Raw genomic sequence first — 19,057 nt, forward strand, 5'->3', positions numbered from 1 at the left:
CCTGTTGCCCACAGACCCACAGAAAGAGCTGGTCTGACCGCCAGGCACCTGACCGGCCCTGCTGACCCACCCCAGGAATCCAATCTCTCAGGGACCTGAGCAGCTCCAAGGACGAGAGGATAGGGCAGACACAACCTACACAACCTAATAGAGAGGGCGCCTGCAGCCTTAACCTCCACGGCCTTCGATATTTATGCAAGCCTGGTGTTGCTCCTGTCCTCCTGTCATCTGCTCTCACGTCTTTCCGAATGGATTCACCTCTGGCAGCTGCTGCTTCAGTCTCGGCCTTAGCCTCACCTGGAAGGAGGTAGCTGTGGGAGTGGGTGGCTGCGCCCCCTGCTGGCCCTGCGGCCACAGTGTTGGGAGCAGAGCACCTCACTTGAGTTTTGTTTTCATTTTTTTTTCATGTCCAAATCATGCACATACTGTAGTTCAGAGTCAAAGCACTTTTGAAAAGTGGCTGCATGTCCATCCTCCAGGGCTCATGAAGCCACATTCCAAGGGCCTGTTTACATGGCAGCAGTATCATTCCCCTGTAACCAGTCCATAGCTTGGAACCTATCTGTCCCCTCCTCCCCTAATCCAGTTTGCTCCTTTTCTTAGTTCTCGGAGGTGGGCAAGTTGTATTCCCACAGGCTCCCCCAAGCTGGGGGCAGGAGTGGGGCTGTGGAATTCCAAAGCACAAAAGGTGCAGTGGGGGCCTGCCCTCCTGTGCCTCAACTCACCAGCCACCCTCCTGCCTTCCTGTTCTGCCAGGTGCTCCATGCAGGGGACAAGTAGGAGACTGCCAGGGCCCAAAGGGGTTGGGGAGGAAGAACCAGAGGGGAGGTCTGCAGGCTCTGTCCCCAGGAAGCAGAACAGAGTAGGGACTTGGCAGTTCTGTTCTTGGTGGGCACTGGCAGTGCCAAGCACCCGCCTCCTGTTTCACTTGATCAGATTGGGGTGGGTGGGCATGACCCTTGACACTGGGGGAGGGGGCAGGAGACTGTGAGGAAGCACTGAAGCGGCGGGGGGTGGGGACCGCCTGGCAGGGGAGAGCTTACTTGGGCAGTGGGCCCAGACCCGGCCCTGTGGACTTCATTCTCTGACCTTTCTCTTTACTCTTTGCGGTGCATGTCCTTTCTGCAGCTGCCTTTTGGCACAGGTGGTTCCACTGGGGGGAGCTGACGCTGAGTGACAAGGATGGGAAGCCAAAGGTGCATTTTACTCAACTCTTCCTGGCACACCCCATGCTCCTAGAGTAGGCTGGGTGGTTGTCACTGCTGTCCCCTCCAGGCATTTTAACCTTTCTGTTTGCAGCCTGTGTCACCTATCTAGGTAAGCTGGCTTCCCATAGGCCTCTGTGGCTCCAGAGGTGGCCTAGTGCCTCCCTCCACAGCAGTGTGGCTGCCACCCAGGGCCACCCCTTCTTTCTTGATCCTCTTTCCTCAGCAGTGACTTGGGCTTGAGCCTGGCAAGGAATCTCGCTTTTAGTTTCTCTACCACCAAGGAGAGAGGCTGACATACTGTCTCTGCCCACCCAAGAGCTGGGAACATAGGGTATGTGCTGTGAGGGCCCAGGTTCCTTTGGCCTCTGCCAGGGCTTCTTCAGCTTGTCACTACTGTCTTCTCCCTGTAGCTATAAACCAATGTCCTTCCCTTGCCCTGTGGGTCATGGAGAGCTGCTGCTGCTGGGTGTTCGCTGCGCCTGCCCGGTGCCAGCTGGGGAGAGAGGAGGACCAGTAAGCACTGCTCTGCTCAGAGGTCCCAGTCCCCCTGCCTCCAGCAGCCAGGACCGAGGACCCAGTCACAGCTCCATGAAACCAGGCCCTGGCAGCAGCCTGGGAGCTGCTGGATGTGGGAGGGAGCCTGACTTCTGTCTCTTTCCCTCCCCTCGCCTCCAGTGTTACTCTTGTTTCCCTGCTGGGTGGGACGAGTACAACGGAGAAGGGAGGATCTAGGAGAGGCAACCCTGCTTTGTCCTCTGGAGTAAATGAGCTTGACCTAGAGCAAATGGAAAGACCAAAAGCCTCTGATTTTTAATTTCCATAAAAATGTTAGAGAGACATATATATATATATATTTCTTTAAATTTTTGAGTCTTTGATATGTCTATACAAACAACCCATTCCCTCTGCCCTGAAGCCTGAGTGAGACACATGATAAAGCTCTGTGTTTCATTGAAAGGTATTAAATAATTAAATGATTGAAACTTGGCTGTGGCTGCTGCTTCTTAATGGGGGAGGGACAGGGCAATGGTCTGGGCCCACATTTAGAAGGGAAGATGTTCTGTCTGTTGCAAGCGCTGGACTGAAGAGTGGGCCTCTTCTGCTTAGTACTGCCCAAGGCAAAGTCAAGGTGGCTGTCATCCATCCCTTCCCCTCCCCCATCACAGGGCCAAAAGTCCAAGATACTTGCAACCCCAGGTTGGGTGAGGGACCCAGCAGCTGCTTCATGCTTGCGTTCCCTCCTGATATGGTCCAGCTCACAGATAGGCCCCGTCCAGACACCCTTGTTCAGACACTTTATTTAAATTTATGACAGTGATGGTTAGTGATTTGACTGAGATGCCTTATGGAGAAGTACCCCACCCTCTGTGAAAAAAGAACCGCTCTGTGCCATCCAATCCACCCCTGATGTTAAACACACAGCTGGTTTAGGGAGTGTCCTAACCCAGCTGGATCAAGAGAAATTCCAGGAGCCGTGGGGCAGGCCCTGCAGCCAAATGCCAAGCCTCAGGGCAGGCAGGCATTGGGAAAGCTGCCAACCACTTGGTAGACCACTGGGTTCTGTTTTCCCTTCCTTTTCCTTTTCAAATCCCACAATTTCCTGTTGGGGAGAAGATGTAATTAGCCCAGTCCAGCTAGATCCCAGCTAGAGGCAACAGCTGCTGGGTAACTCCAACAAAACCTGGGAACCAATATTTTTCCAATTACAAGGACTGTGGCATAAATGTTTTCTGTAAGTTATATTGAAACCAGATTTCTCAGGTCAGCAGCCAAGGGAAGAAGGTAGACCTGGACTGCCTGCTGCTGCCCAGCCCTCGTTACTACCCGAGGGTCAGTCTCACTGCAGCCAGCCAGGATGATCCCAGATTCTGGGAAGGGTGAGCTGCCCCTTACTGAGTTCTGCACCTAAGCAAGAGCCCGAACCTGCTGCTTCAGTGTCCTGAGAGGTGGATAAACGGGTGATGGATGGAACAAATTGAAGAGACAGCAGATGACTCGGGATGGAGGAAGCTGCCGGGCTGGCTAGCTTATGTTCCCCCCTTTCAGCGATTTACAGGAAATGTGCCCCAGCTTGGTCATGAAGTTGGCTTGCTTCCACTGTGCGACGCACTCCTCAGAGATTTTAAAGTCAGCCTGGGCAAGATAGACAACAAAAGAGATTATAGTGATGGAGGGACTGTGAGAAAACTCTTACACCACCAGCAGTGTAACCTGCCTCGGCTTTTCTTTTTTTTTGAGACAGAGTGTCACTCTGTTGCCCGGGCTAGAGAGCTGTGGCGTCAGCCTAGCTCACAGCAACCTCAAACTCCTGGGCTTAAGCGATCCTACTGCCTCAGCCTCCCGAGTAGCTGGGACTACAGGCATGTGCCACCATGCCCGGCTAATTTTTTTCTATATATTTTTAGTTGTCCAGCTAATTTCCTTCTATTTTTAGTAGAGATGGGTTTTGCTCTTGCTCAGGCTGGTCTCGAACTCCTGAGCTCAAAGCATCCTCCCACCCCGGCCTCCCAGAGTGCTAGGATTGCAGGTGTGAGCCACTGCGCCCGGCCCTGCCTCAGCTTTTCTAAGAGAGCAGTTTGTTAAGAGCTTCCCTGTTGATATCTTTTCACTTAGCTAAGTTCATTTTAGGCATTTAGTTTAAGAAAATAATAAGTAAGTGCAAAGGCCTATATACCAAGGCATCCATCACAGCATTCTAATAGTAAAAACCTGAGAACATGTTTGATAAGGTTTTAGTTACAGTATGATAATTATAATAGAATATTGTGCAATATGATCCCTCTCAATATTTAAGGGGAAAATTTTCAGGCACAACGTTAAATTTAAGAAGCAGAATAAACATTTAGTATGAATCAAATTGTAAATATATTATCTATGCATAGCAAAAGACCAGAAGGAAATCACCACTAATGACGTTTTTTAGTATCTCTAACTGGCAGACCCCATACTCCTGCCACTTAGAGATACTTCCTTCATTTCCCCGTCACCCTGATATTTTAGACATTTTCTACAAAGAAAACTTATTTTATAGCCAGAAAAAAATTAAGTGATTCATAAAGTCAGCCTAGAAAACCAGGAAAGGAGGGAGTGAGCAAAGCCATCTGCCTTATGCAGGAAGACAGAAATGTAGGCACCACTGTCAGTGCCGTCCAAAGGCACTTTGTGTAACTGAGGACACAAGGTATTAGCTACGTCAATGTCTAGAAGGCAGGAGACAATGAGTGCTCTAAGCTCAATCTGGGTAGGACGGACCCTGGATTGATCCTGGTTCCATCCCTTCTGGTGACCCTGTATGGCCTTGTCAGGTATCCTACCAGGTAAAACGGGGATAATCTATCACAGACTGAAGGTCAAATGAGGAAATGTCTCAAGTCCCCCACACAGGGCCTCAACTAGTCTGTCCGTGCTCAGTACATGCCGGGCCCTTCTAAGACCCCCAGGTATCTCGGGCACTTTGCTTTCAGAAAGGTCTGGAATGAAGGAAGAGAGGGGTTCAGAAGCAGGAAGTCCCAACTGGGAAAGGGTCAGCTGTGGATTCAGTAGCAGAGCCATCTGGGGACACAGTCCAGGCAGCCCAGGTAAGAGGGGGAACAACTGCAACCTTTTACCTGCAACTTCTCAAAGACTTTCTTCTTGGGCTTGAGCTCCTCATCTGGTTGGCCCTTCTCATAGCCCTTCACAAACACTCGCTCACCAGGAGCAGAGCCTGCAGGAGGGTCCAGAGGTTCCACCTGGCGGTTCATCCCTTCTCTGGGAAGACACACAGGACAAAGAAGGGTGAGGCCGTGGAGGCCAAAGCAATCTGGGCCTTAACACGGGGGGGCCCTGATGGGATTTAGGGCATTCTCAGTACTAGAGCCCCCGGAGGTCCTCACTGCTTTCCTACATCTCTGGATATCACCAGGGTTACGTTCACCAGGGCTCCACCAAAATCCCATGTCAGGAGAGATACCAAAATCTGGGTTTCTAGGGGAGGAGGTATGAAATAACACAGTAAGGACTTTAAATCCACCAGGGAGTGAATCCTGGCTCCACCTCTTACTAGCAGTGAGACTTGGGCATGTACACATTGCGCTGGCTCCTCCATTTCTATTTTAACAAAATTAACTGCAGGCTAAGTGCTTTCACAGTACTTCTACGATAATTCCTTCACACATCATCTTTTGGTATCGGTGAGGAAGAGGCACGTGTTCTCAGGGCTCCCACCTGGCACGTGGAAGGGCATCGAACGGGCCAATTCCCCATCTTCTTGGCCTCCCCAGGCCTGTGCCCTGCCCCAAGCCCGCACTCACATAGAAGCACACAGAAGCATGCCTTGGGACTCGACTCCTCTCATCTTCTGGGGCTTCAGATTGCACAGCACCACCACCAGCCTGTCCTGCAGTTCCTCCTTGGGCACAAACTGCACGAGGCCACTCACCACGGTCCGGGCTTCAGCTTCCCCTACGTCAATCTTCTCCACATACAGGCTGTCTGCATCTGGGTGCTGCCAGCAGGATATGTCAGGTGGGAGAGTATCATAACGGAGTAGATCAGGGGTCTGTGAACTCTCTAGACTCCAGAAAGGGGCATCCGCTCCTCACAGAGCCCCCTGGAGGGACCCCCTAGAGCTAACTCTCTTTCTGGGTTCCAGACAGCAGACAGGAGAATGGGCCTTGAAGGTATATTCTACTCTCAACCAAAAGGCCAAATTTGAGTAAAATGAACCTAAATGCTGGTGTAAGAGATGGAAGAGTCTCTAACAGAGATTAAACGACCTGGACTGTCTAGGTGGCTGCCATCATGGTGCATGGGCTGCATGGATCGGTCCTAGGTGGGCTGGGAGATGGGGTAAGGACAACTATTGGCTTCCCCTTTTGATGTGGGAGCATCAACAGCTATCTTGAGGTAGTTTTGGTGGCTGGGTATATACAGTGAAAAGCAAATCAATGCTGAGCGGGAGAAGAGCCCAGAACAATGGTCCCAGGCTGCTGGATGCATAGTCTTCTGTCCTGGGAAAAAGGAAGTTCACCACCCTCTACCACTTTCGGAGGGGGGCAAACAAAGTGGCTGATCCAAGATAAGGCCTGTAGCTAGTCCAGGCAAGTTGGTGGAGACCAGGTGAGTGAATCAGACCAGATTTAATAGATAAATAAGTTCCCTCTGACTAACATCCTCCCCCTACTCTGAGTTCCTGGCTGTGTTTGGTTGCATAAGGTCCAAAGGCAGCAATCGCACGGAAAGCCTGATGCCTGGAATTGGATGCCTGAGTTCTGAACTGCAACATGACCTCAGGGATGTTACTTCCCCTCTCCAGGCCAGGTTTCCTCCACATGGAAAGAGACAAACTTGACCCCCGTCTGCCTCTCCGGGATGTGGTGAAAAATGAGTACCTTCTCCACACTGATGATTTTCCCCACACGGATATCCAGCCGGGATGGGATGACCTCCTCTGGTTCTGAATTCTTGGCAGGGCCTTTGGCAGTTGGCTCTGGGAATGAGAAGAACCCCATGGGGTAGAACCCTCCTCCTCCTCCGTGTCAGGTCAGCTGCTGACCCCACCAAATGGGGACCCTGAGATTAGGCAGGACTTAGTGTAGCATCCCAGACTCTACCCACTGAGTTCTACTTTCTTTTAATACAGGGCTGGCAACCTTTCAGAAGTGACATACCAGATTTTCAAATATCTTCAGTGTTTAGGCTGGAGGAGAGGGAACAGTAGTAGCTTTGCCACCTTTAGGTGTTTCCATTCATGCACTGCATATAGAATTTACTAAGTCTTTTTGGCAGGGTCACACAAAGCTATCAATGCCAATATCTCAGCATCATGGAGAAGTGGATGGCTGACTAAGAGCCAGCCATAAGCACATGGAAGAGAACTGGGAGAATCTAAAGATAAGCTTCTCTAAGAAGCTCTGCAGGCTCTGTGCAAGCAGTTGTGTAATAGACTATCACCCTGTATACTGACTGGGTATAATAGGTCTAACCCCATCACTCTCCTTAACGGAGAGGCAGATTTAGTGCACAGACTAGAAGGATCAAAGTACATGTCTCACACCAGCATGGACACAACAGGACGTACTCACTTCCCGTTATCAACCAAACCCGTATCAAAATGACTCAGGTTCTACTCCAGGAGTCAGTGGGACATGACATGCCTGCACTTCAGACCCCCTGGGTTCTTGGGCCCTCAATTTAAGACAGACGTTTTTCTGAGGCCCACTGACAGGCTCTCCCTCCTGACAATGTCACCCTCTCCCTGGCCGGCCTTACTCTGCTTCGAGGGGTCTGGGTAGGCAGCGCTGGCCAGTTTCTTCAGTGCAGGGGTATTAAACTTCTCCCGGATGGGATCCAGCAGCTTATTTAAGGCGACTTCAACAGAATTCTTTAGGTCTCCAGGGTGTAGAACCTGCAGGAGACAACAAGACCTGGTGAGATGAGGTCGGGAACAGGGCACAGCACACCTGAATCTAAGAATGTGCACAGGGGTGCAGGGAGTTCTTCCCAGCAGTCTCACGATCTTACGAGGCAGGTAGAGTGGAGAAGGGAAAATCGATTCAGAAGGCTAACTAACGTGTCTGAATCCAGGTCTTCTGACTCTGAATATCACACTTCAGAGGGTGTGTAGGGGCTGAATGTATTTTTTAGTCTAATTTGAGTTGTGGCATAAAGCCAGTGCTATTTACGGGCAGAGCAACATCGCCACAGGTAAGCCAAGACCACCCGAGGGAGAGAGCTGCATGAGAGAGAGGAAAGAAGGACTCTGGACTTCAACAAACCCGGATTAGGTTCCCAGCTACCAGCGTGACCCCAAACTAGGCTCTTAACCCCTTTAAGCTTTGGCTTGTTTACTCACAAAATGGTTATAACAGCAGCTATATCTCACAGAGTCAGAGTGAGGATTCAATCACCTCAAGTGGGTGAAAACGGCGACAGCAGTGCTGGCACATGGTAATAATTCAGTAATTCAATTTTTCTTCTCAAGTCCTGTGACTACCCTTTTTATATCCCAAACTTGGCCTGAAAGAATCTTCTAGATATTCTGAGGGGATATCCAAATACCTGTATAATACAATGATATCAACATTTTTGTTTCTGATGCCATTTCATCATTTCCTTGGGAATGCTTAATTTTCAATACAAGCTCTAGGCCTGCTGCTATCCAATATGGTAGCCACTAGTCTCGTGTGGGTATTTAAACATGGATTAAAATTCAGTTCTTCAGTGGCACTAGCCACACTGCAAGTGCTCAACAGCCACCTGTGGCCAGTGGCTTCTGTATCAGGCAGTACAGATAGAACACACCCATCGCCACAGAAAGTACTATTGGATAACGTGGCTGTAGACCTTTTTTCTGGGGTATTTCATCTATTCCTTTGCATTATTCCCACTGTGTATGGGGTTGAGAAGTGCAGCGTGGGCTCTGTTCCCCACCTCAGACAGCAGAGAGGTTTCTGACCAATGGCTCTAAAACGTCCAAAAATGGGCCTTAAGTGCCTTCGGAACTTAGTCTTTTAAGGTCACTGAGTCTTTTCCTCCATGTGATGCTCCAACTCGCATACGCCATTGCCTCCAAGTGCTCCTCTAGCCTCTGCCTGAACAGCCCCAGTGACGGTTATGCAAGGTTATGTGTGGCAGCCCTGTCCACAGCCAAACACTTGAGGTCATTAGAAAGGTCTTTTTAGGGCACAATGAGCACTATTCTGGTGACGGGCACACTAAAAGCCCCGACTTCAACATTATACAAGTCACCTATGTAACAAAAACACTTGTCCCCGCCTTAATATTTTGAAATAAAAATTATGAAATAAATAAATATTTTGGTGAGAAACAAAAAAAGGTCTTTCTAATGCTGAACCTAAACATGCCTCCCTGGGGTCGCCACCTGTGGTCCTGCTTCAGCCCTCTGGTGCCAAGAGAAGAAACCTAATCGCTTCCCCATGAAAGTCCTCCTCGTATTTGAGGACAACTGAACACATACTTGCTCCCCAGCTAAACATTCCCAGTTCTCTCAACTGTACCTTTGTGACATGGTTTTGAGTCTATTCCTGTCATGACATCCCTCCTTTCCCAACGTGCCCTAGGTTGTCAAATAAACCTCTTTAAGTTCAAGTCTAAGGTTGAATATACAACCCTAATGTACTCAGAACAGCAGAGAACAGAGTGAACTATCACCTCCCTGATTCTGCACTCTACATGTCTGATGACTAAACCCAAGATTTCAATAATATTTCTTTTTCTCTTTTTTGAGACAGAATCTCACTCTGTCATCCTGGCTAGAGTGCCGTGGTGCAATCATAGGGGTGCAATCATAGCTCGTTGCAGCCTCAAACTCCTGGGCTCAAGTGATCCTCCCATCTCAGCCTCCTGAGAGCTAGGACTGTAGCTAGGACTACAGGCACATGCCACCAAAACCCAGCCCATTTTTCTTATTTTTTTGTGGAGATGGGGTCTTGTGATGTTGCCCAGGCTAATCTAGAACTCATGGCCTCAAGCGACCTTCCCACCTCAGCCTCCCAAAGTACTGGGATTACAGGCATGAGCCACTATACCTGGTCAATATTTCTAAGAGCCCCATCAAGTTGCTGATTTCAACCTGAATTCAGAGTCAATTAGAACCTCCCATTTCATTCCATATATATATACTATCACATCTTCCTTTTGTGACATGGCCCTGCCTGTCTTTCCTACAATGCCCCATCTCACTTTTTAGACTCTAGTCAGACCAAACAACTGGTGAGTCCTCAAATACCATGCTATTTCTTCTTACTATGTCTTTGCACAATTTATTCCCTCACAGATTTCCTCATGAACTCCTATTCTTCAAGCAAAACAGTGCTCGATGCTGTCCTCTCCACAAACTTTTCTAAAGAGCTAATCACTTCCTCCTATTTTATTTCTATTCTCTATGTATATATTCATTGTGTAGTAACACAGTCAGTGATAGGCTTCTATGTCTGCTCTCCTGCTGGACTGAGCTTTGTGAGGATTTAACCCTCTCTGTAGCACCAGTCTTTAGCATGGTGCCCAACACAAAGGCACCTGGTACGTCTTTTGTTAAACTGTTTGTTGAAATGAATAAGTAGCCTCTATTCTGTCCTTTTATAGTTGTCTCTCTTTTTTTAACTCCAGTTTTGCACTTGTCCCTGAAATATTTCATCTTGTTGGGTTTGGCCCTTTATTCTTACGTGTTAAGTCTTTTGGAGAGTGATTAGGTCGTCAATATATTAGCTTTGTACCATTTGCCCATCTAATCTGTAAACCACCTGAATCCTCATCTATGCTATTGACAAAATGTACAGCACTGGAGAGCACAAAGACAGAGCCCTGTGCCACATAACTACAAACCTGGCTAGGCCAAGATGGAGAGGTTTGTCAGAGTTCAGCGAGGATTAGTTTTCCTCTAGTATTACCTCATCAGCAAAGTCCTTTTCCAGGTCCATGTAAGCTGTGTAGGTTTTGTTTCCTCCCCATTTCTCATCTCGAAGGATCACAAACTCTATAAGAAAAAGGATCCATGCCAACAAATTCATCGACAATGGCAGAGTCAGCATTCCTAGCCCAAATGCATGAGTTGCTTTTGCCATATATTTTGAACTTTATTATATGACATTTTATTGTCCTTAAAAATTAGATAAGCAATACTGCATACCCAGCTGGCATCCCAGCTCCTTAAGGGGAAAGATCATGGCTAATGTATTTTTTTGTATTCCTCTAGTTCAACATGTCTTGACCCTGTTCTCATTTCTAACACCCTTGCCTATCCCAACACCCCCACAGAACTGAGCCTGGTAACGAACATATGAACAATTAAATGATATCGTAACCTCATCCATACATTAATATATGAGAAATCAGAGCACAGAATCAGGGCAGCCAGTTCCTGGAGGAATGTCTGTGACAAATCACAAGTATGATCACAGCATGAGGTTTGCTATTCTAGCCTGGCCTCTGAGAATAAAACAGGGAGTGTCTTACCGGACTTGAGGGGAAAGAGGACATGCTTGATGAAGGACAGAACCCCATTGTTCTCCACATTTCCCGGCTCACAGAATGCCTTCTTCAATTTTTTCTTCACGTCTTCCTTCCGATCAAGGAGATCAATCTTGGATTCCTAGAAGTCATGAAAGGGAAGAGGACCTCTAGTGGTTGAAAATGTAAATATGCTCAACTAATCAATGTATTAAAAACTTTTTTTTTCCTTTCTTTTTTCTTACTAACAACTATACAAAAGAACATTAAAACAATTTTTTTAACATAAATTTTAACATGGCCGGGCTCAGAGGCTCATGCCTGTAATCCTAGCATTCTGGGAGGCTGAGGGGGGAGAATCACTTGAGGTTAGGAGTTCAAGACCAGCCTGAGCAAGAGCAAGACCCCATCTCTACTAAAAATAGAAAAATTAGCCAGGCATTGTGGTGTGCACCTGTAATCCCAGCTACTTGGGAGGCTGAGGCAGGAGAATCGCTTAAGTCCAGGAGTTTGAGGTTGTTGTGACCCACGCTGATGCTATGGCACTCTAGCCCGGGTGACAGAGCAAGACTCTGTCTCAAGAAAAAAAAAAAATTTAACATTAATCTACCTTGACAAAAGCAGAATTAATCAGAATAAAGAACCACTCACGGCCGGGCGGGGTGGCTCACGCCTGTAATCCTAGCACTCTGGGAGGCCGGGGCGGGTGGATCGTTTGAGCTCAGGAGTTCGAGACCAGCCTGAGCAAGAGCGAGACCCCATCTCTACTAAAAATAGAAAGAAATTAGCTGGACAACTAAAAATATATAGAAAAAAATTAGCCAGGCGTGGTGGCCCATGCCTGCAGTGCCAGCTACTTGGGAGGCTGAGGCAGGAGGATCGCTTGAGCCCAGGAGTTTGAGGTTGCTGTGAGCTAGGCTGATGCCACGGCACTCTAGCCCAGGCAACAGAATGAGACTCTGTCTCAAAAAAAAAAAAAAAACAAACCACTCACAATCCTGTCACCCAACAAATTAAACTATTTTAATTTTTCTGTGTTCTTCCCAGGCCTTACCTATAGCATATAGAATTGTTATAAATTTGTAGTTAGAGGAAAAATGTCTATCTCATCTTAAGTATTGCTGAGTGGTGACCTAGTCTTCATTTATAATTTTTATGCTACATTATAGTCCCCATTATTGGTGGCAACATAATAATTTCTAAACTATTAGATTATATCATCCCATTTTTTTTTTTTACAAATTACATATAATGCTAAATGAACATTTTTGCAGAGGCTTTTTTTCCTTTTTTGCCATCCATCTCTAGAATCATTTCTTAAACTACCCAAAATTGCTAGGTACAAAATTGTTTCCTGAAAGATATAATAATTGACATTGCCATCAGCAATGTATGAGAATACTTGTTTCACAGCAATCACCACTTTTCCTTTTTAGGTAATAGGCTTTGTTTCTTATTTTGGAGTGACTGAGTTCATGGTCATGTGAGTTCAGTGGTTACCAAATTCTAGCCCACATATGACTATATGAATCACCTGGGGTCCTTTTAAAAGATACAAATTACTGTGCTCCACCCCAACCTAAATGAGTCAAAATCTCTTGGGGTTGAGCCAAGTATTTGTATATTTAAAAAGCTCTACAAGTGATTCTGATCCAAAGTCTTGTTTGGAAACTGCTGCCAGGCCTGATTTTAGAGTTACGTCGAAGTCACCAAATAGGATGAGTGATATGATATTAGGCAGAGGAATAATCGACACATGGAGCATTTTAATGTGAGAGAAAAAAAAAATGAGTATATGTCTTTTTTTTTTTTGTGAGACAGAGTCTCACTCTGTTGCTCGGGCTAGAGTGAGTGTCGTGGCGTCAGCCTAGCTCACAGCAACCTTAAGCAACCTGGGCTTAAGCGATCCACCCGCCTCGGCCTCCCAGAGTGCTAGGATTACAGGCATGAGCCACTGTGCCCGGCCTTATTCCAAGCTTTGGACCACTTCTTGCAGGAAAAATATTCCATTCTCAACAAGCTGTGGAAAATGCCTTTCACAATTTCATCACGTCTTGCTCTCCAGGTTTCTTCATTGCTGGTATAAACAAGCTACTGTTAAGATGGCAAAACTGTGTCAATAGTTTAGGTGCATATTTTGATTAATTGTACTGCTTCTTCTTTGAGATATAATAAACTACACTTTTGATTCGAAATCGGATATTTCATATTTAATGTCCTAATACAATATTAAAATAGTTTTTAATGTATTTTATGAATGGGGAATGCTTACAATGTAAATTTTTTGATTAAGTATTTCTTATTCCATATTGTCTACTCTATTAACTTTCTAGTTGGACCTTTTATTATTCTATCAGGGATTTGGCCCATACTTATGTTGTTTTTGTATGATTCACAAGCTAAGAATGGTTTTTACATTTTTATATTTTTTTAAGGACTGTAAGGACTGTAAAAAAGGTGGGCCGGGGACAGTGGCTCACACCTATAATCCTACCACTTTGAGAGGCCGAGATGGGACGATCACTTGAGGCCAGGAGTTCACTCTATTGCCCGGGCTAGAGTGCCGTGGCGTCAGCCTAGCTCACAGCAACCTCAAACTCCTGGGCTTAAGGGATCCTACTGCCTCAGCCTCCCGAGTAGCTGGGACTACAGGCATGCGCCACCATGCCCGGCTAATTTTTTCTATATATATATTTTAGTTGGCCAGATAATTTCTTTCTATTTTTAGTAGAGACGGGGTCTCACTCTTGCTCAGGCTGGTCTCGAACTCCTGACCTAAGAAATGAGTATATTTCTTAAAAATAATGACAATAGTATACATGCATATATTCACTAATCCCTGATCAAAGTTCAAGAAGTCAGACTTGGCCGGGCGCGGTGGCTCACGCCTGTAATCCTAGCACTCTGGGAGGCCGAGGTGGGCGGATCGTTTGAGCTCAGGAGTTCGAGACCAGGCTGAGCAAGAGCGAGACCCCGTCTCTACTAAAAATAGAAAGAAATTATATGGACAGCTAAAAATATATATATAGGAAAAATTAGCCGGGCATGGTGGTGCATGCCTGTAGTCCCAACTACTCGGGAGGCTGAGACAGGAGGATCCTTTGAGCTCAGGAGTTTGAGGTTGCTGTGAGCTAGGCAGATGCCACGGCACTCACTCTAGCCTGGGCAACAGAGTGAGACTCTGTCTCAAAAAAAAAAAAAAAAAAAAAAAAAAAGAAGTCAGACTTACTTAAAGAACTAGATGCGTGCCCAAATGGGACTTAAGTCAGAATCACCTAGTAGGATTTGAGAGAAAATACAGATTTCTGACTTCCTCCCCAGAACTACTTTGTCAGAATGTCTATCAATAAGGTCTAATCAATGCTTATTAATTTTTAAAAAATAAAAATAGGTGACTCCAAAGGTCAGCCATCTTTGGCAACCCAGAACTCAACTTTTCACATCTTTGGATTCCACTAATTCCTCTATTCTGTGCCTGTAATTATCAGAACAAAAGTGTACTTTCTCTAAGCAGGACTCTTAGATGTTAAAAGATATCATATTGGCCGGGCGTGGTGGCTCACGCCTGTAATCCTAGCACTCTGGGAGGCCGAGGTGGGCGGATCGTTTGAGCTCAGGAGTTCAAGACCAGCCTGAGCAAGAGCGAGACCCCATCTCTACTAAAAATAGAAAGAAATTATATGGACAGCTAAAAATATATATAGAAAAAATTAGCTGGGCATGGTGGTGCATGCCTGTAGTCCCAGCTACTCGGGAGGCAGAGACAGGAGGATCGCTTGAGCTCTGGAGTTTGAGGTTGCTGTGAGCTAGGCTGACGCCATGGCACTCACTCTAGCCTGGGCAACAGAGTGAGACTCTGTCTCAAAAAAAAAAAAAAAAAAAAGATATATTTATAATATTAGTTACATGGGCTGGGCACAGCAGCTCACACCTGTAATCCCAGCACTTTGGGAGGCCAAGGTAGGAGGATCACTGGAGGTCAGGAGTTTGACATCAGCCTAAGCAACACAGTGAGATGTCTCTATAAAAAAATTAAAAAATTAGCCAGGTGGGGTGTCATGTGCCTGTAGTACCAGCTACTTAGGAGGCTAAAACAGCAGGATCGCTTGAGCTCAGGAGTTGGAAGGTACAGTGAGGTATGATTGTGCCACTGCATTCTAGCCTGGGCGACACAGCGAGACCCTATTTCAAAAACAAAAACATAACATCATTCTAAGAATCAAATGCTAATTGGTGAAACAATCAAGGCCCTCTTCTTGATAGGGCTGATTTTTATCGAAGTTCTATGAACAAATTACTTTTGCTTGTGTTTTATCAGTAGCAGTAAAAACTGTTAAAATTATGATTGGATCCCATCAGGACTACTTCTGGGTCCTCCAGTACTCAAGAACCACTGAATTAATTGAATGATGTAAGGCCCCTTATTACTCAATAACTGAGAATTCTAGTTAGCCAGGTTACTGCTTTTTTTGAGTCCTTGATCGCTCTATCTCTTGCCGAAGGTTTCTAAACTTAAGTCACGGTTGGCAACTTACCTCTTCTGAAGAGCTCATTTTACTGCCAGTTAATCCTGGAACCATAGGATTCATCAGATGGACCCGTTTTGAGTAGCCAAGTCCAGGGAGGTACTGAGAGATTAGAAAGAAACACACAAAAGCAGGTATTAGTATAAATTCCTCCTCAGTGACTGATCTCATCTAACTTGGCCAGCAATTTAACAGTTGGACATATTCCTTCCAATCTTTCTTCTGAATATATATAGTTTTCAATAGTGATCATAATGTAAGCAAAGTATTTTTTCTTATTGCTTCTCTATGAGGTCTTACATTGTGAGGCTACTGGACTTACCCTCCCATAAACAATTATAAAAGCTGGAAATATATCAAACAAGAATTTGCAGGCATCAGATAGCAACCAGTGTAGGGCCACAAATATTGAGAGAAGGGGAGTGAGGCGACCCTACATTCACTCTGGCTTTCTCCCTGAGGACATTTTTTTCAAACCAGATGCTGAGAAAAAGGGACCAAGCAGACAGCAGCAGACTAAGCAGAGGAGACAGAGATTGGAGTGCAGGGCTGCAGGAGGCTGAGGTTTGGGATGGGTTCTAGAGGAGGAAGTCCCCCCACCAGTAAAAAAAAAAAAAAAAAAACTATGTCAAAATTCCCCATCGATTTCTTGGCTGACTCATAGCTGTGCATGCTTATGGTGAGACTCCAGGAAGCCCGGCAGAGAAGAGGCTCTGGGGGGCTGGAGATCTTAGCAGAGATTTCAAAGGCCACACAGTCCTGGGTAGAAAGTTGAAGTTTAGGGCCAAAGTAGAAAGGGCTTTGTGAAAACCCTGAGATTTCAGTTTCAGACCCCAGAGAGGTCACCCCCTAGGAATAAGGACCACATTGTAGGGGTAAGGAGATGTGTTCTAACAAAACCTAAAACCAACACCTGACAAGACGAAGGTGAAATGTCAGTAATTTAGCAGCCTACAAAAAATAGCACTCTGAAAACATAATCCAGAGCCTCTACAACGTATCTATAATCTCTTTGATACGGCAAATAGGAAGCAGAAAAAAAGTGACTGATACGCCCGTAGCCCCAGCTACTCAGGAAGCTGAGGTAGGAGGATTGCTTGAGCCCAAGAGTTGGAGGCTGTAGTGAGCTACGATCACGCCAATGCACTCCAGCCTGGGTGACACCCCATCATTTAAAAAGAAAAGACTAGCCGGGCGCAGTGGCTCACGCCTGTAATCCTAGCACTCTGGGAGGCCGAGGCGGGTGGATCGCTCAAGGTCAGGAGTTCGAGACCTGCCTGAGCGAGACCCCGTCTCTACTAAAAATAGAAAGACATTATATGGACAACTAAAAATCTATTTAAAAAAAATTAGCCGGGCATAGTGGCGCATGCCTGTAGTCCCAGCTACTTGGGAGGCTGAGGCAGTAGGATTGCTTAAGCCGAGGAGTCTGAGGTTGCTGTGAGCTAAGCTGACGCCACGGCACTCACTCTAGCCTGGGCAACAAAGTGAGACTCTGTCTCAACAAAAAAAAAAAGAAAAGACTGATAAGAGAAAACAGTCAATAGGGGCCAGGCATGGTGGCTCACACCCATAATCCTGGCACTCTGGTAGGCTGAGGTGGGAGGATCACTTGAGCACAGGAGTTTGAGACCAGCCTGAGCAAGAGCAAGACCCTGTCTCTACTAAAAATAGAAAAATTAGCCGAGTGTGGTCTCAGCTACTAGGGAGGCTGAGGCAGGGGGATCCCTTGAGTCCAGGAGTTCGAGGTTGCGGTGAGCTATGATCACACCACTGCACTGTAGCTGGGGCGACAGAGCAAGACTCTGTCTCAAAAACAAAAACAAACAAACAAAACCAATTATTATAAAGTTTTTGAGATTTAAAATACATGCAAAAAGTAAAATATATGGTAATAATAGCACAAAGGGCAGGAGAGAATTAAATGGAATAAAACTATCGTAGATTCTTGTATTATTGGGAAGTGGTAAAAATATCTAATTTAAACTGTAATAAATTACAAGGATACATGCTGTAATCTCTAGAGTAGGGGTTGGCAAAACTTTTCTGTAAATGTCCAGATAATAAAAATTTTAGGCTCTGTGGGTCATATATGGTCTCTATTGCATATTCTTCTTCACTTTTTTTTTTTTGAGACAAGGTCTCGCTCTGTTGCTAGCGTTAGAGTGCAGTGGCATCATCATAGCTCACTGCAACCTCAGACTCCTGGGCTCAAGTGATCCTCCTGCCTCAGCCTCCCAAGTAGCTGGGACTATAGTATAGGCATGCACCATGACATCCAACTAATTTTTCTATTCATTGTAGAAACGGGTTTTGCTATGTTGCTTAGGCTGGCCTTGAACTCCTGGCCTCAAGTGATCATCCCATCTCGGCCTCTCAAAGTGGTAGGATTATAGGTGTGAGCCACTGTCCCCGGCCCACCTTTTTTACAGTCCTTAAAAAAATGTAAAAACCATTCTTAGTTTGTGAATCATACAAAAACAACATAGGTATGGGCCAAATCCCTGACAGAATAATAAAAGGTCCAACTAGAAAGTTAATGGAGTAGACAATATGGAATAAGAAATACTTAATCAAAAAATTTACATTGTAAGCATTCCCCATTCATAAAATACATTAAAAACTATTTTATTTTAATATTGTATTAGGACATTAAATACGAAATATCTGATTTCGAATCAAAAGTGTAGTTTATTATATCTCAAAGAAGAAGCAGTACAATTAATCAAAATATGCACCTAAACTATTGACACAGTTTTGCCATCTTAACAGTAGCTTGTTTATACCAGCAATGAAGAAACCTGGAGAGCAAGACGTGATGAAATTGTGAAAGGCATTTTCCACAGCTTGTTGAGAATGGAATATTTTTCCTGCAAGAAGTGGTCCAAAGCTTGGAATAAGGCCGGGCACAGTGGCTCATGCCTGTAATCCTAGCACTCTGGGAGGCCGAGGCGGGTGGATTGCTTAAGCCCAGGTTGCTTAAGGTTGCTATGAGCTAGGCTGACGCCACTGCACTCACTCTAGCCCAGGCAACAGAGTGAGACTCTGTCTCAAAAAAACAAAAAAAACAAAGCTTGGAATAAGTGCTAGTCAGTTGGTGCAAAGTCTAGTGAATACAGTAGATGACAGGAAGTTTCCAAGTCCAGCTTCTGTAGTTTGAGCAGCGTTGTTTGTGCGACATGTGGTTGAGTGTTGTCTTCTAAGAGGATTGGCCTGTCTCTAGTGACCGATCTTGGCTGCTTAATCACAAGCATCCTCATCATTTCATCCAATTGGTTGCAGTAGACATCCGCTGTAATCGACTGACCAGGTTTCATGAAACTGTAGTGGATAATACCAGCGCTGGACCACCAAACAGACACCATTAGCTTT

General features: G+C 45.9%; 2 protein-coding genes across 3 annotated transcripts in view; one reads left to right on the top strand and one right to left on the bottom strand.

The window, feature by feature from the left end:
* NHSL3 (NHS like 3) overlaps positions 1-2,419 on the top strand; it is a 28,966-nt gene extending 26,547 nt beyond the window's left edge. For both annotated transcript variants that reach the window (XM_069479723.1, XM_069479724.1), the window contains exon 7: positions 15-2,419. In XM_069479723.1, the coding sequence (XP_069335824.1) occupies positions 15-37 (23 nt within the window). In that variant the 3' untranslated portion in view covers positions 38-2,419. The remainder of the gene's footprint in view (positions 1-14) is intronic.
* Positions 2,420-2,490: 71 nt separating this feature from the next.
* YARS1 (tyrosyl-tRNA synthetase 1) overlaps positions 2,491-19,057 on the bottom strand; it is a 33,837-nt gene continuing 17,270 nt past the window's right edge. The window contains exons 6-13 of the mRNA XM_069479725.1: positions 15,695-15,787; positions 11,166-11,301; positions 10,601-10,686; positions 7,461-7,596; positions 6,581-6,678; positions 5,501-5,694; positions 4,817-4,958; positions 2,491-3,341 (exon numbers count right to left, since the gene is read on the bottom strand). Coding sequence (XP_069335826.1) covers positions 3,231-3,341; positions 4,817-4,958; positions 5,501-5,694; positions 6,581-6,678; positions 7,461-7,596; positions 10,601-10,686; positions 11,166-11,301; positions 15,695-15,787 — 996 coding nt within the window. The 3' untranslated portion in view covers positions 2,491-3,230. The remainder of the gene's footprint in view (positions 3,342-4,816; positions 4,959-5,500; positions 5,695-6,580; positions 6,679-7,460; positions 7,597-10,600; positions 10,687-11,165; positions 11,302-15,694; positions 15,788-19,057) is intronic.

This window comes from Eulemur rufifrons, chromosome 8, assembly GCF_041146395.1.
Source record: "Eulemur rufifrons isolate Redbay chromosome 8, OSU_ERuf_1, whole genome shotgun sequence".
Lineage (NCBI taxonomy): Eukaryota > Metazoa > Chordata > Mammalia > Primates > Lemuridae > Eulemur > Eulemur rufifrons.